At 56.7% G+C, this 15,022-nt stretch overlaps 1 protein-coding gene across 1 annotated transcript; it reads left to right on the plus strand.

Annotated features, from left to right (window-relative positions):
• Positions 1–4,302: 4,302 nt before the first annotated feature.
• Positions 4,303–14,438, plus strand: LOC119090338 (insulin-like growth factor-binding protein-related protein 1). Its single transcript, XM_037213132.1, has 4 exons — positions 4,303–4,466; positions 7,757–7,907; positions 9,063–9,206; positions 13,837–14,438. The coding sequence occupies exons 1-4, from the start codon at positions 4,308–4,310 to the stop codon at positions 14,025–14,027; spliced, it is 645 nt and encodes a 214-aa protein (XP_037069027.1). The 5' UTR covers positions 4,303–4,307; the 3' UTR covers positions 14,028–14,438.
• Positions 14,439–15,022: the final 584 nt, after the last annotated feature.

Below are 15,022 nucleotides of genomic sequence, written 5' to 3' on the forward strand. Positions count from 1 at the left end.
GATATTTCAGGTCACGACCCTACGGGCTGGGATCCTTGATGTGACCTACAGCCAGCCCTTCACGCCGTAATGCCCTCCAATGGGGTCCTTGATCGTCGGTTCCGGTGGGCCCCAGACACCTTTTCGGGCCTCATCGACCACTGTCCCTGGTTGCTTGGGGTCCTTGCCAACACAGGATCCCGTGTTATGCGCTGTGGGGTCCATAATAGCTTCAGGGGCTCCTACCAATGTAACTCGCTGGTCCCGGCCTTGTAGGTGCTTGGGAGGTGGGCCCTCAGGTCCATACCAATACGGTATGCCCACTGTGCGATACTGGTGAGGGAGCCTCTGTGTTGACCTGGCATCCACAGTGTCTAACAGAGGGTCTTGTGTTGGAGAGGGCCCCCGGGTCGATCAGGAGCAGTGTTCGTCAGTAGCGTTCCTCAAAAGAAAAGGTCAAGGCCTTATTGAAAGGATAAAGGGCCCGAAGGGTCTAAAGAGCCGGTTCAAACGGCGGCTGAAGGTCATATGAAGGACCTTCGCAAGTTGGGCCGTCACCTCTCACGTCAGTCAGAAGGCTTCCTGCACTGATTGTGGACCCCTGGGACAATGCGGTCCTCTAGGTTGGCCGGAGAACACCAACGCCGAACAGCCGGCTCCGTGTCGGTCTGAGATCTAGGAACTCATTTCCTAAGCAGAGACAGGGCTGCGGCGCGCTGTTTTGGATGGTATGAGTCCCTGTGGTAGTCAGGGGCCCACGGCGCATAGCATGAAGTTAGCGTCGGCAGGGAGCCCTAGTCGGCCAGAACAGGACATTTGCTGACGAAGTGCCGAGATGGGACTGCTCATGCCAGAGGGCCTCTTGCGTTGCTCGGGGTCCGCTGAGAGTGAAAGGAGGCAAGGAAACTTATGATGAGAGACCATAATAAGACCGTGGAGCAGGCTTATGTCAGTCAGGGCCCAAATATCAAACGGGACTCCTCCACCCCATGCCAGTCAAGGGTCCTTCATGCCGAACTGGATTATATGCGCTAACTATTGGACCCCGTGTGGCGATGTATCATCTTGTTGCATCAACCACATCTCCTGCGTCGATCCAGGGCCAGCCGTCCAGGTGAGACGACCTCCCGGGTCAGAGGAAGGGACTGTGCATACTATATCCCTCTAAGAGCTTCCTGATCGACCATGTGACCACGCCACCGTGTTACCAGAATGGCAATCGGCACTGGTACGCGCCCTGTGCTCGGAAGAAGAAATGGCCCTTCAGCCCTTAACCGGCAACGATAACGTACCCCACAGTGTTCCACCCATAGGGCCCCTAGCCTACAAGCAGGTAAGCGGCCTAGTTAGTGTTTAACAGAGTGGATCGAATGGGAACAAAAAATGAGACAGACCAACGCATTTTTGACCGGGAACGCTCAACCCTTTTGCAGAATCGACTAGTGAAACAAATTACACACACGTGTTCAGGCCTCCAGTGTGGTGATCTTAGGAGGAAGGACAGTGCTGGCTACAGTCCGCAATTTCAGTAAAACCGAGCGGCGTTGGTCGTTGCAGGTAACATCAGACAGCAGGCGCTGAGCAGAGGAAGAAATGCTACGAATGTTTGTCAAAATCCTTTCGTACCGTGCAAAGATTAAACAGGGAATATGCCTCACCTGTACATTTCTGAAGCTGTTCTCAAATAGATTTAGGGCTACACCAACGCGAATAAGAAGTGTTCTGCCTTTACTTGTCCTGGTGGCGGACCCAGGCTTACGGGTCTGACTCGCACCTGGCAACCGCATTGCGACGGAGCCTGCTCGGCGCAGATGACTCGCCTGAGTCCGAAGGCAGATAGCGCCGGCACAATGGATGACCAAGTAGCAGCGTGAATGAAAAAGGTTGGTGCATAGCAACAAAACTTAACTAAGGAGTTATTTGCTGTATTACGAGGCTTACTTATGGTTTTTGTTGATCACGAGCATGCTGTGTTCCTTTCTGCACGACAAACTTTCGGTAGCAAGGATGTAGCTCGCATCTTAAACATCTAGGCACCAAAATACATACATTTACGTGGTTAACGTCGCAGCACTCTGTTCATTGCGCTCGTGATCTCCCCTCCCCCCTGCCTGTTCAGGAAAGCTCGGGTCTCCTAGAGCTTGGGCTTTCCCCCCCCCCCCCCGAAAATCGCATTACGACCATTCAATTTTAGGGTTAATATGTAGGCTATTTGTGTAGAGAAATCCATCTTACTTTGTGCAGCTCTTGAAAACTGGGCGTGCTACGTATGCTGCACATGCATGGAGCTTGCTCATTTTCGCTAGACATGGTGAATCCTGTCATTTGAAGGCTAAGGATTTCGGAAAAACGTGGCAAAATAAACTTACGTTGGCTACTTCTTACCATCAAACTGCAGGCACAAACTTAATTCCTAGTTTGTTTACGGCTAGCCGGCTCGTCAATGAGATCACCTGATGGATGCTGACGAATGCAGGGTTTTGCTTTGATTGTTACGAAGGAGTGCCATATATTCTAGCATTAAAGCATGCATTAAGAACGTGATGCATAAATATAATATGTGTCACAAACTCAGCATCTAACGGAAATGACACATACGACGTCGGTGGCGCGTAAAATGTATGTTCGGTAATTGCGCGTAAAAAAATAATCGACTCATATCCGACTGTTGCTCTCAGGCTAAGGGCCTAGAAAAATTGTCATTGAACAGCCTCGGACACGTGTACATAAAGTAATTAGCCATGCCAGTATGCAAAGCGAAACAGGCGAAACGCCCTGGCGTTCGCAAACACACGTAGGGTTATCGCAGCAGAGTCCTTCTGACGTCATCGGAAGAGCTCACGACCAATGCTGAGGGGCCCAGAGCGATCAAGAGTGCCCCGGCCGATTAAGAGTTTGGTCCCCGTCAACCGGCGTAGACTCTCCGATAATATGGGAACGCAAAGCCAGCAGGCCGTCTCCGTGGTCTACAATGTCCGCCCCGGTAGCGTAAAGGAGAGACGCTGTGCTCGCAAAGCAGAGGTACTGAGCAAGAGCCCCAGAGCAAACGCGTAGCCTCGGCTGTATTGAAATGGAAAGGTCAGGTGATAAGTCGCCAGCGAGGGTCAACCCAGGGTCCCGGGCGGGAGAGTCGTAGCATTGCGAGGTATGGCCTGTGTAGGGCCCCTCCATTCAAAGAAGATAGTACACAAGACCCAGTGTGGAGGGCCACCGAAAGATTGAATATACCCGAGCGGACTGACAGATGGGGTCCCCAACAAAAGTGCAGGACCCCAAAAGTAAATAGGAAGCGCCGAAGATGGGTATAGTGACCCCCCAAACGATCGAGTGTGCCCAAGGGCAGCATAATAGGTGGGATCCCCGGACAAGAGCGTTGGACACTTAAAGGAGACCAGAAGTACGCAAGACACAATGTGGAGGGCCCGAACGATCCAGTGCATCCGAACAGGTTTTGCAGGATGGGCCCCCGACAAAGAGCGTAGGGGACCCCCTCCAAATGCATCCGAAACGTAATGTAACCTACCCATCCCACTGACCTTCACAGCTACCACACATGACATACGTGAAACATGGGGAATTAAATACACGTTTCACACTTTCTACAATGATTGATAAAGGCAACTTCCAGAAGCCAACGTTGGTCCGTGTGGTCTACCTTGCACGCGGTCCAAGCCTCACCACCCTGCAACCAGTCGTAAAATGGGATATCGCTGCTTTGTTCTCGGACTGTAAGCGGACTAACGAACGCTGGCCTCCACGATCCTTGACATCAGCATGAACACCATCGACGCTGGAATGCTGGTCTTTGCAATGGCCTGCGTCGTGTGCATGCCCATTTACAATGCAATGGCCTGCGTCTGTGTACATGCCAATGCCCATTGTGTGCAACACATTAACTAAAGACATCGCCTTCACGCAGGCGCCACAGAAACTGCGGCCCAGCCGCGGATTGCCGTCTCGCAGACGCCCCTGCCGTGGCGACCCCGACACCGGATCTCGCAGCGACGCTGTTTATTATCTTCGACTGGCCGTAATCTAAACGACGGACAGGGGCCTGCGCAGGACGGCGTTCGCGCCGACGCGCCCGCCAACGGACCAACCCGCGGGCGGCGGGCGGCGGCGCTGGCGCCCCAGTCAGGCATCGGCGGCAGAGGAGGCAGCGCCCGGTGTACGGCACGTCCTGCAGGGATCGACGACCCGGGAGCAGCAGCGATGATCCGCACGGCTTTGCTGGTGCTGGCGTGCGCGGCGGCGGCGCTGGCCGCCGACTGCGGCGAATGCGACCCGAGCAAGTGTGCGGTGGCCACCGAGTGCTACTCCGCGTCGTCATGGACCTCTGCAACTGCTGCGCCGTCTGCGGCAAGCGTGAGGGTGAGGAGTGTGACGACCCGTCCATGAAGATGAGGAAGAGGCTGCGCGGAGACGGCCGCTGCGGTGAGAACCTCGAGTGCCAGGTCATCAAGACGAACCAGAAGAAGGGCAGAAAGGTACGGGCAGGTGGAGATCGCGGACCGCCGTATTTCGCTTGGACGGCGGCCAGTTTTGGTCCCAGGCGTGTCTTGGTTCTATTCTGGGTGCTGCGGTTGGGGGAGAGGGAGTACGCGCGGTATCAAATGTGACTCGTACTTGCACATGTCATTCGAATTGTGTGCTTTTTCTGCAATAGCCGGAGCTATCAACGCTGCTACAGCGTCTCGCCACATGTTGGCTTCCTCTTGAGACGTTTGTAATGACAATGTTTGCATCTCGAGCTAGAGCACTTCCAAGTTTCAGCTGGTTTGTGACGTTCCTTTTACCAGATCAGCGTCAGCTGTCCCCGGCGCTACCAATCCATGACTCTGATCCTGGCCACTATGGGCAATCAGGACGCGGCTCTGACCACCCCGCCGCACATTCGTCGACTTCGATTTGAAAAGCTCGGATGCAGCAAAGTTTTGTTGCTGCTATTCGCACCTTGGCGCCTATGTGCAGGACATGGAGCCCGACTTCGGGCTAGTTCAGTCGAGCAGGACGTCGGTGACATCATGCTCCATGACGCCGCGGTCTCTGGTCCGCGTCCCGCGTCTCCCAATGCCCCGCTGTTCGGGTCCGGTCCCTGGAAACGGCACCACCCCCGGCCGCAAGCCGTTGGCAGCCGCCCACTGCCACGTCATGCTCTGGGAGAACAACAACACCAGTGGCCAGCTCGCTGCAGGGCCGAGTCAGCGGCGGCTGCAGTCTGCGGGCTGGAGGACCCCGCACACGGCAGACCCTCCGTGGGGTGCTTACCGTGATGCTCACAGAGGTACCCAGTTGGCATTGTTACGACGGGTGATACTGCTGTAGCCGGATATCCTGAAGCGTACGCAGTTTCGAGCTCTAACCCTGCACGCGACGCCCTCTATTTGCCCCCGCCTTGTCCCCGCAGTTCGGCACGGCTCGCGGAAGTGAGTCGCATTACCTCATCCCAGTGTTGTCAGAATCACGTCCAGCACTCGCCTCCGTCCGATAGACAGAGTGACCGCCAGTTTCGCCCCCACGCACGGCGCGCCGCGGCTAGCTCAGCGCTGTGTAAGCGGCCTGAGCAGACGGCCGGCGCCATCTTGGGCGTCTGATGTCACCCCAGGGTGCAGACCCGCTCGCGGCGGCCGTGTACCTGCGGGGCGGGGGCAGCTGACCGGCGATGACAGGGCCCGTGGGCGGCGGACAGGGCATGCCTGGACACGGAGGCCAGTCTGAAACTGCTGGGCATGGCGCGGCAGAGGTCTAGGAAATACTCACGTGTGCTGCAACAAGAGTGCCAGAACGTAGGCTTGGTGTAGGATTTGAATCAACATTCAAGTTGTGTTGCATAAGGCTGGAGCTAACTTTAAAGATCAGGAAAAATGTCGGTTTAGCTTCGGAATCACTTCTGAGGCAGCATATTCAAGTTATGGTCGCATATGCCATGGTACCGGCAAAATGTAATTCTGAAAGATTGTCATTGTTGCCTGTTTGCGGACTCTGGACAAGGAACTATTGGTATTGGTCCACCCACAAACGCTGCAGCAAACGGGCCTAAACGTGCGGACTGCAAAAAGAAACCGCCCACCGCGTGTTCTTGCCGCCGGGGCACGCGCGCGTCCGTGGTCGCCAGGAAGACGAACTGTTTATGCGGACCGGACGTGGTCTGCTTATTACACTGGACCCACGGTTGACGGAGGCATATCCAACTTGGGACTGGGTCGGCGTGGCTCTGGTCACAGCGGCGGCGCGAGTGTCACGGACAAGCTCTGGGTCACAGAGGCGGCGGGAGTGTCACGGGCAAGCTCTGGGTCACAGCGGCGGCGCGAGTGTCACGGACAAGTTCTGGGTCACAGCGGCGGCGGGAGTGCCACGGGCAAGCTCTGGGTCACAGCGGCGGCGCGAGTGTCACGGACAAGCTCTGAGTCACAGAGGCGGGGGCAGTGTCACGGACAAGCTCTGGGTCACGGCGGCGGCGGGAATGCCACGGGCAAGCTCTGGGTCACAGAGGCGGGGGTAGAGGGTGGGGATGGGGCGTACAGCACGCAGGATCTGGAACCAGCAGGGAGGGCATAAAGTGGAGTGGCTGCAGACTGGAGATGGGGTAGGTGCTTACAACACGGGTGCTCTGGGTCACTGTGGCGGCAGTTGTAGCATGAAAGATTCAGGGTCAAAAGGGGAAGGCTACAATACGAAGAGGTTCGGGCCGCAGTGGCGGCGGCTGTAGCACCGAAAGACTCAGGGCCAGAAGGGGAAAGGTTAGAGCACGGACTGGTTCTGGGTCATGGAGGCAGGCCAAACTATGCTCTGAGTACAATACAGACAAGGGATCGCAGCGGAGGCGAGCACTGCATATCCAAAAGGTTGCCGGGACTGCTCCAACTGCCACTGGGGACAGACATCAGACAGACAGACATCAGACGTCAGACATGACAGACAGACTTACAGACATCTGCGTGATGCGGACTGCAGAATGGGTAGTGTACAGCGTAAGTCTGTCAGGACAATAGTAGTGTCAGGCTGCCGCCAATGCTCTAGACGCAGCCAGGAGCTGGACGGAGCTTTTGGTGGAGCACCGTTTCTCACCACGCAACTGCGGCTGACGGGCAACCATACGCTTTGCTGGTATGATCTTATGATGACGTGGTGTTAAATATGCAGCGATGCAAAGTCACGGTCAGGTTATCATGCTTGATGAAGCTGCGCCTCAGCCTGGCTCGCTCGTTACTGGTTTAAGGTGAGGGGCTTAACAGAAATATCAGGGGATGTTCTCCGGTGGTGAGTTGTGGGTTCGTTTTTTCCTGTCTCCAATCACAATCACCCCGGTGCATTACACTTGATAAGAAACGCATCATGTTTTCTGTGTGATGCAAACATTTTGTTTCGCCAATCACTCGATTAGGTATAGATGTTAAAGTAAATGCGTGTTGTTCCTGCCTCCGGGAAACGTCGCATGTGATTCTTAGCCGCTGAGTCTTATTTCAAGTCGTTCCCATACAGCCTGGTGCAACCTCACAAGCTTCGATGCTACTCCTGTGTGCTGAGACATCTTGCAGTAGACCTTTGGAGCATGCTGGCGATAGAGATAAGGACAGCAGAACATGCAACATTGTCCTGGTGCACCAGCTCTGTGGTCTCCTATAATTCTCTTCACGCGTTAGTGAAACCTCGGACACCAACTCGGACGAGTCTGTGTGGAATCTTCAGTCACTGCTCGCTGCCTGCTGCGGCCCCGGAGCCTGCATACGTGCCGTAGGATGTGGTCCTGACGCGCTCCTGACCTGCTGTGTTGCAGCGGGCGGCGCTGTGCGTCTGCAAGGAGCAGGAGATGGTGTGCGGCTCTGACGGCAACACCTACCCCAACCTCTGCCAGCTGATGGAGGTGGCCTACAAGAACGGCACGCAAGAGGCACCCAAGGTCCAGATGTGGGGGCCCTGCGAGACAGGTCAGTCGACGCCCAAGGTGAAGTTGGGAGGCCGTGCGAAGCAGGCCACTTGACGCCCAAGGGCCACAGGACCCTGACGAACAGCTGGTTGACAGCCAAGGTCCAGATATGACAACCCTGCGAGACATGTCAGTTGACTCAAACTCTCAAACTCTTGACACTCAAACTCCAGATGCGCGGACTGTTCGAGACTAGCCAGCGGACAGCCGAGGAATATGACTCGAGAAGCCGGAATCGAAGCAAGCGACTTACCGCAGTTTGGGAACGCTTGATTTATGTCTGGAGTGGAGCTCAAACGACCGCTGGAACGTGACGCTTTGTTAGCGCAGACAGCTGATATCACGTCTGACGATGTAGCCACAGGGAACTGGACCTGGGACGGTGCCTTTCGACGCTCGCAGATACTCGCTCGCACACGGCTGACTGGTACTGACGGCGAGACAATTATCTGGCGCATTCTCTTGATGTACATTTATCTCGCGTCAATACACTTACAACACAGCCTTATCAGAACATCTGTTGGTCGGCGCGATGGACTAAGGCGCTTCCCTCTCGGCGATCGCGTGACTGCCCGCAGACTTGTTAAGGAAAAGACGCTAGCAGTGTTACGTCGCGTGACGGTATCACTGCATTTTTAGTGTGATATCGCAATTCTCGAGCTTGATACCGTCGTTCGTGAACATATACGACGTCCCATTCCGTGATATGACCGCATGCCGTCATTCAGTGGAGTCGCTCTCTGACGTGACGCCCTCAGTGCGTGACCTGATGCCGCTGTTCTGTGACTCTTTTCGTAACGTTACGGTGAAGCGGGATTTCGTAGCTTCCTGACGTGGTACCATCGTTGTGTGTTGCGCTGTAGTTCTTCGCGTAACGCCGTCGTTTCGACTGTAACGTCTTGATTTCATGTTCCGGAACCCTATCCCGTGCTGCGGCATCGTTCTGTGGCATGACATGGCCGCTCTGTGACAAGACACTGACATTCAGTGACGTCATACCGCCGTTTCGTATTGTGACACCATCGTCTGGTGTCATGGCGAGCGACACTTTCTCCCCGCGGCCCGCCACCGTCGCCACCTGACATGACACAGTCTCCCGTGACATGACCGCGCCGTTCTGTGACGTCACCATGACGTCATACCTCTGCGTCGGCAGCGCCGGTGATCGCCAGCGGGCCGAAGCACGCGCACGAGCAGCTGGGCGACAAGCTCGTCATCGACTGCGAGGTTCGCGGCTACCCCATCCCCGAGATCTCCTGGGAGAAGACGGGCGAGGACGGCCGCACCGTCACCCTGCCCGGTACGTACGCTCTGGACGTCTCCTGGGAGAAGACGGGCGAGGACGGCCGCACCGTCGCCCTACCCGGTACGTACGCTCTGGACGTCTCCTGGGAGAAGACGGGCGAGGACGGCCGCACCGTCGCCCTACCCGGTACGTACGCTCTGGACGTCTCCTGGGAGAAGACGGGCGAGGACGGCCGCACCGTCACCCTGCCCGGTACGTACGCTCTGGACATCTCCTGGGAGAAGACGGGCGAGGACGGCCGCACCGTCACACTGCCCGGTACGTACGCTCCGGACGTCTGCCGACACGAGCTGAGACACCGGCCGAGCTGGGAAGGGTGTGGCATCAGACGCTGCCGGCTGGAGCTTAAAGGCAAAACGATCATACGGGCCGGTGTAAGCCCCAAGGTGGCCTGGATCTAATGTGCTGGTGAGAGTAATTAGAATGTCACAACTGTATGCTCGTTTTATTTCAGATATAATCATGCGTTGATAATCAACATTTGTGGGGAGGGTATGAAGATAAACTGCAGTCCTTAGGTTAAATAGTGAAGCTACAGCGACTCTGAATGACTAAGATCCAATGGCATAGACGTCATACGTGACTTTACGCCACATGGATGCGGCGCCGTTTGGTGTGCGCAGCGACTCCGACGACAGAGATGCTGCGCGATGTCACGTAGAATCGTTGCCGGACACGCATAATCTTTTTCCGCGACCCGATTGGAGAGAGACAGAAATGACGCAACAGATTCAGTTATAAAGAGGTCAATTTACTTGCCGTTTACCGACCATGAGTAGTAAAAAAGGGTGTTCAAGTTTCAAAGAGCATGGTCGACAGTTTTTCCTCATAAGAGCACTCGTATTACCTGCAAGCGAAAATATGTGTATTTACAGTAATCGTCAAGATAGTCAAGATCTAAACAAAACACAAATCTCAGTGTGAACATGTCCGGCAAAGATTCTGCGTGACGTCACTCAGAAAAGAGCGTTCTTGGCGCGCTGTGAATACACCCAAAATTTATCTTTGCTGATCACCACATATGAACTTTTACTGTTGAGCCCTATCCCGTATCTCGGCTTGACTGGCGAACGCTGTGTGAGGCGATGACGTCAACATTTTTCTGTTGACACCGTCCTTCTCCCTGCATCATAGCCTTCCCAATGACCTGCTGAATTCGCACTGTTTATAAATTCATGTCTTTTAAGGGGACGTCTAGACGGCCATGGCTTCTTATCCATTACAATGGATGGACACGCCGGGCAGGAATTAATGCTGGACGTGAGCTTAGACCAGCGGCTTCCGCACCGCTGAAGCGTTTGATCTTGCGCAGCTCATCGACCGCCTACTCCGGGATCATCAGACATGAACTGGATCATGCCTGGTGACCTGGATCCGCCCAGGCCGGCCGGGAGGGGGATGGGGGGGGGGGAGCAGCCGGTGCGTCAGCTGCCCGTTGGCGGCCGCCGAAGGCGTTCCGGCGCCGCCGCCGCCGCCGCCGCGGGGAGGGAGGGGGGGGGGGGGGGCGGGGCGCTGGGCGCGCGCGGGCGCTGTGTAAGTGGAGCGGGGCGGCTGCAGCCGTGCCGACGACGCGGGGGCGGCCAGATGCGGCGCGCCGCCCTGCAGCTGCCGCCCGGTCACGTGACGCTCCGGACGGACGTGCCGCCGGACCGCGCCAGGCCGGTGGGTGGTTTGTTTGTTGGTTAGTCACGACTGACGTCGCCACAGCCGCGGCTGGCAGCCCGCCACCCCCGGCTGGGCTGCGCCGGGCGTAGCTCGGCACGGCCGGTCGCGCTGCGTCCACGCCGCCAACGCGGCCCGGCCGGCGCCGGCTACGCCCGGTGCTGAGCACGCGACCCGGCCGGAGCGGCTCCCATGCCGTGGGCTCGACAGAAAGGGACGGACGGCTTCACGTTGCTTTGCTTTTCGATCGAAAGATTTGGGCTGTTATTGCCAACACTGCGTCGAAAGTGAGGGCAGTGTGCCACCGTAGATTGTCACTTTATTTGGTTTGGCCTCTGGTCGCTGTCCCGGAACGTGCCTTCGTGCCTACGTCACGGTCTCACTTCCGGCCACAGACCGTCTCAGCGGATACAGCTGGGACGCAGGCCGGGAGGGACTCCAGGCCGCCAGAGGAGTTGTTTTGCTGACTGGAGACCTGCGCCGGATTGTGCGCCACTGGTCACGTCGGCGCCCGCCCCGCTGTAGCCAACTGTGCTATCAGACGTGCGGAGAATTGAGGACGCGGCCGTCACGCCACGAAACTACCGGAGGAGCCGCCGTGTTCAACATCACGTGATTGCATGAAACATCTGCTGCGTGGAGCCAGTTGAGTTGCGCGGAATAGGTCCCCTATTCCCGGCATTAAAAAGGGGAATTGTTCGAGGGGCACACGATAGTTTCGTTGCCACATCCCTAAGTGCCCCGGCGCGCTGTGCAGCTGAAGTACCGGCGCCGGTTGCCAGGCGGCGCTATCGGTGCGTGTCGGCAGGACAATGGCGGCACTGAGCAAACAGCCGGCCGCAGTGGCACGGGCGGCGGAAACCTGAGAACTCGGGGAGGAGGCTCTCGTGTCTGGGGACTGAACTCGTGCACCAAGGGGCATTTCTCCGATGGCAAGCTATTGTCAACGTTTTCAAAAGACGGAGTGTGTTCGTGTGTGTGTGTGTGTGTGTGTGTGTGTGTGTGTAGGTGGATGGCTGGCTGCGAGGGACTGCGCGGCCGTCCTTGGTCGGCGGCCTCGGTCGTATCGTCTGAAGTTTTGAACTCTGGACGGCGCCAGCCGGGCCGGAAGCGTCGCAGGCGGAGTCAGCTCCGGCGAGAGCTGCCGCCTTTGGAGGCATCCGACTTGTCGCGGGCTGGAAACGATCCACCTAAAACGACTGCATGCTGTCAACAGTCATTATAGGGCTCATTTCAGGCATGTTGGCGACCCGTGCGCTTTCCCCTGAAGCTGCCCCTGCGTTTGCAAACGCAATCGGAGGATAGTGTAGACTGTGAGCACCAACGGTCCTCATAGGACTCATTTCAGTCACACGTTAGCGGCCCGTGCACTTTCTCCTGAAGCTACCCCTGCGCCTGCAAACGCAATCGGAGGATAGTGTAGATTGTGAGCAAACATTTTCACGAACGTCATGCACACACTTTGAATGGAATGCGGTCCGCGTCGCAGGACGAGAGCCCACGCCCTGCGGTACCTTGAGCGTCTCCGCCGCGGCGGTGATGTCAGCTGAACCCAGAGCCGTGTTTACATTCCTCTGCAGCACCCCGACGGCGGCGCCGGGCCGACGCGATCCAGACTGCACTGAGTGGGCAGGGCGGGAACGGCCTGTGATGTCACTCAAGCCGCAGAGGCGGCCTCAAGCCGGGCCGCAGGGGCGGTCTCATGCCGGGCCGCAGGGGCGGCCTCATGCCGGGCCGCAGGGGCGGCCTCATGCCGGGCCGCAGGGGCGGCCTCATGCTGGGCTGCAGGGGCGGCCTCATGCTGGGCTGCAGGGGCGGCCTCATGCTGGGCCGCAGAGGCAGGCTCAGACTGGACCACTGCACAGGCGGAGATGCCCCTGAAAACGGCATCGCTGCCGTCCAGCAGAAAGCTCTGGACTAGAGGACCTCACGGGCTGGGTAAAGTCAGAGATAGTCTTATGGAATGGGTAGCGGGATCAGCTAAACACAGATTTTTGGAAAATCAAGTTCCGGAATAAGGTTTTGGTAGGAGTTCACGAAATGTATGGTAGAAATTTCAATAAATACTGCATGATGTTACTACCTGAGTCTCCTAACTCTCGTCATCACTGCTTCATTCACGATGGTTATGCAACTAACACAACGTTGAAGAGTAGGCTTTGGTATACCCGCTCCTGACATATTTCACAATTTTAATCAAAGGTGCTGGAAAACTACAAACGGATGGGAGTGGTTGGGCACAGCTGACAGGGAACGGCTCGCGGGTGGGTTAGCTCAAGAGAATGTTATCCGATGCAAGCGTCCACGCTAAACCTGTCCTAAGCCTAACACATCTTGTGCGAAGCTCACTTGTTTCTCACGCAGATTGCCCCCACTGTAGATCACGAAACCGTTTGGAGAGCTGTGACCACTAACAATGCAGATTATCAAACATCCACTTCGGCTTTTCCAAAATGAATTTACCCGCGCCTGGGTGTCATCCAATGCATCATTTTTAATTAGCAAACCAATTAACGTGCAATACACATCAGAGTGTCGTTATCTTGGCTACCGTGGCATCGCTATGTGTGAATGTCTGATTCCGCATGCTGCGACCGAGAGGCTGATGTGCGCGCACATACCGCGGAGGTAGAGCAGACCACCGCAGCCCAGACCAAGGGACTGCCGGCTCCCTTGGCCGTTCCCTGCGACTCTGGGACCCACATCCATTGACCCCCGTATCGCGCCGTACAGTCCGGGCGTCGTCCGTCCCGGCTTAGAGTCCGCGCTGCCCTTCGCGACACCAGTTGAGCTCGTTGCGCCGTTGGACCAATTTGGCAGAGGCGCAATCTCAGCTGCGTCGTTCAGAATCGGCTGTCGCTGCAGGGCCGCGAGGAACATTGCCCGTCTGGGAAGTTGAAAACGAAACATTCGCCCTCTGTTGGTGGCTAACTTAACCACTGGTTCTCATCTTCGCCACCAGGTGACCGCGAGGACATGGCGATCCAGACCCGCGGCGGCCCTGAGAAGCTGATGGTGACCGGCTGGGTGCAGATCGTCGACCTCAAGCCCAGCGACTCGGGCACCTACACGTGCATCGCGCGCAACGGCAAGGGCGAGACGCGCGCCGCCGCTCGGGTCGGCGTCTACAAGGCGACCAAGGGCGAGCTCTGAGCGCGCCTCTGTCCCGTCGTGGTCGGCGGCCCGCGCTGAATCCACTCACTGGTGCTACTGTTTAGGAGGTGCGCTGCGTCGGCGCTGCGACGGCTCGGTCCGGGCTCCGCCGCTCGAGCCGCCTCGGGTGGGCAGGCGGCCTCCGGCGCGCCTCGCCGGCGCCAGCTCGCCTCGGACGGTCGGTGGATGTCGAGGAGGTCTGTCGGCACGCGTCACTGCCATCGCCCCGCGGCCCCTTGTGCGCCGGCTGACCACCTCGATGCCGAGCCGAGCTGAGCTGGCGGTCGCACGCGACAAATAAACCGAACACTGCCTGCTTGTTAGCGACGGATGTGGCCCTCGCTGGTCTGTAAAGAGCTTCAGTGCTGCTAGTCTGTACCGTGCGTCGATTATCGTGACTGAAAACGTTAGCGTAGATGTCATTAATACATTGGATACATACAACTTTTTGCGCCACGGTATTCGTGAATATCACCGTCGAAGTGCAGCGTACCGCGAAATAGTAACTTTTCCTCTACGTCATCATGCTGTGATAACAGAGAGCTCAGGATCTTCAGATTCCAGAGGCTGATGACCTGCTAATGTGACTGATAGCCTGACAGCATAACTGACTGATGACCTGCTGGTGTGGCTGACTAATGACCTGCTAGTGTGACTGACTGCTGACCTGTCAGTGTGACTGATTAATGACCTGCCAGTGTGACTGACTGATGACCTGCCAATGGACCAACTGAAGATCTGTTAATATTTTCAAATCCCATCCAAGTATATTACAAGAGCACCTACACCCACGCGGAACACCTTGTACGAATGGCCGTCGATGCCGTGGACATGATAATCAGAGATCATGCACGGGCTGAACATGCCCTTCAAATGATATAGGTTCGATCAGCTGGGCAATAAGCCATCTGATGAAGGTGGTCCGAATATGCATATTTTAACGAGTGAGGCCCAAACACTGCCTTCCCTTTCAAGGGCAACGATGTTGTAAGGAT

The sequence above is a fragment of the Pollicipes pollicipes genome, unplaced genomic scaffold (genome assembly GCF_011947565.3).
Source record: "Pollicipes pollicipes isolate AB1234 unplaced genomic scaffold, Ppol_2.1 Scaffold_3087;HRSCAF=3621_pilon_pilon_pilon, whole genome shotgun sequence".
NCBI classification, from domain to species: domain Eukaryota; kingdom Metazoa; phylum Arthropoda; class Thecostraca; order Pollicipedomorpha; family Pollicipedidae; genus Pollicipes; species Pollicipes pollicipes.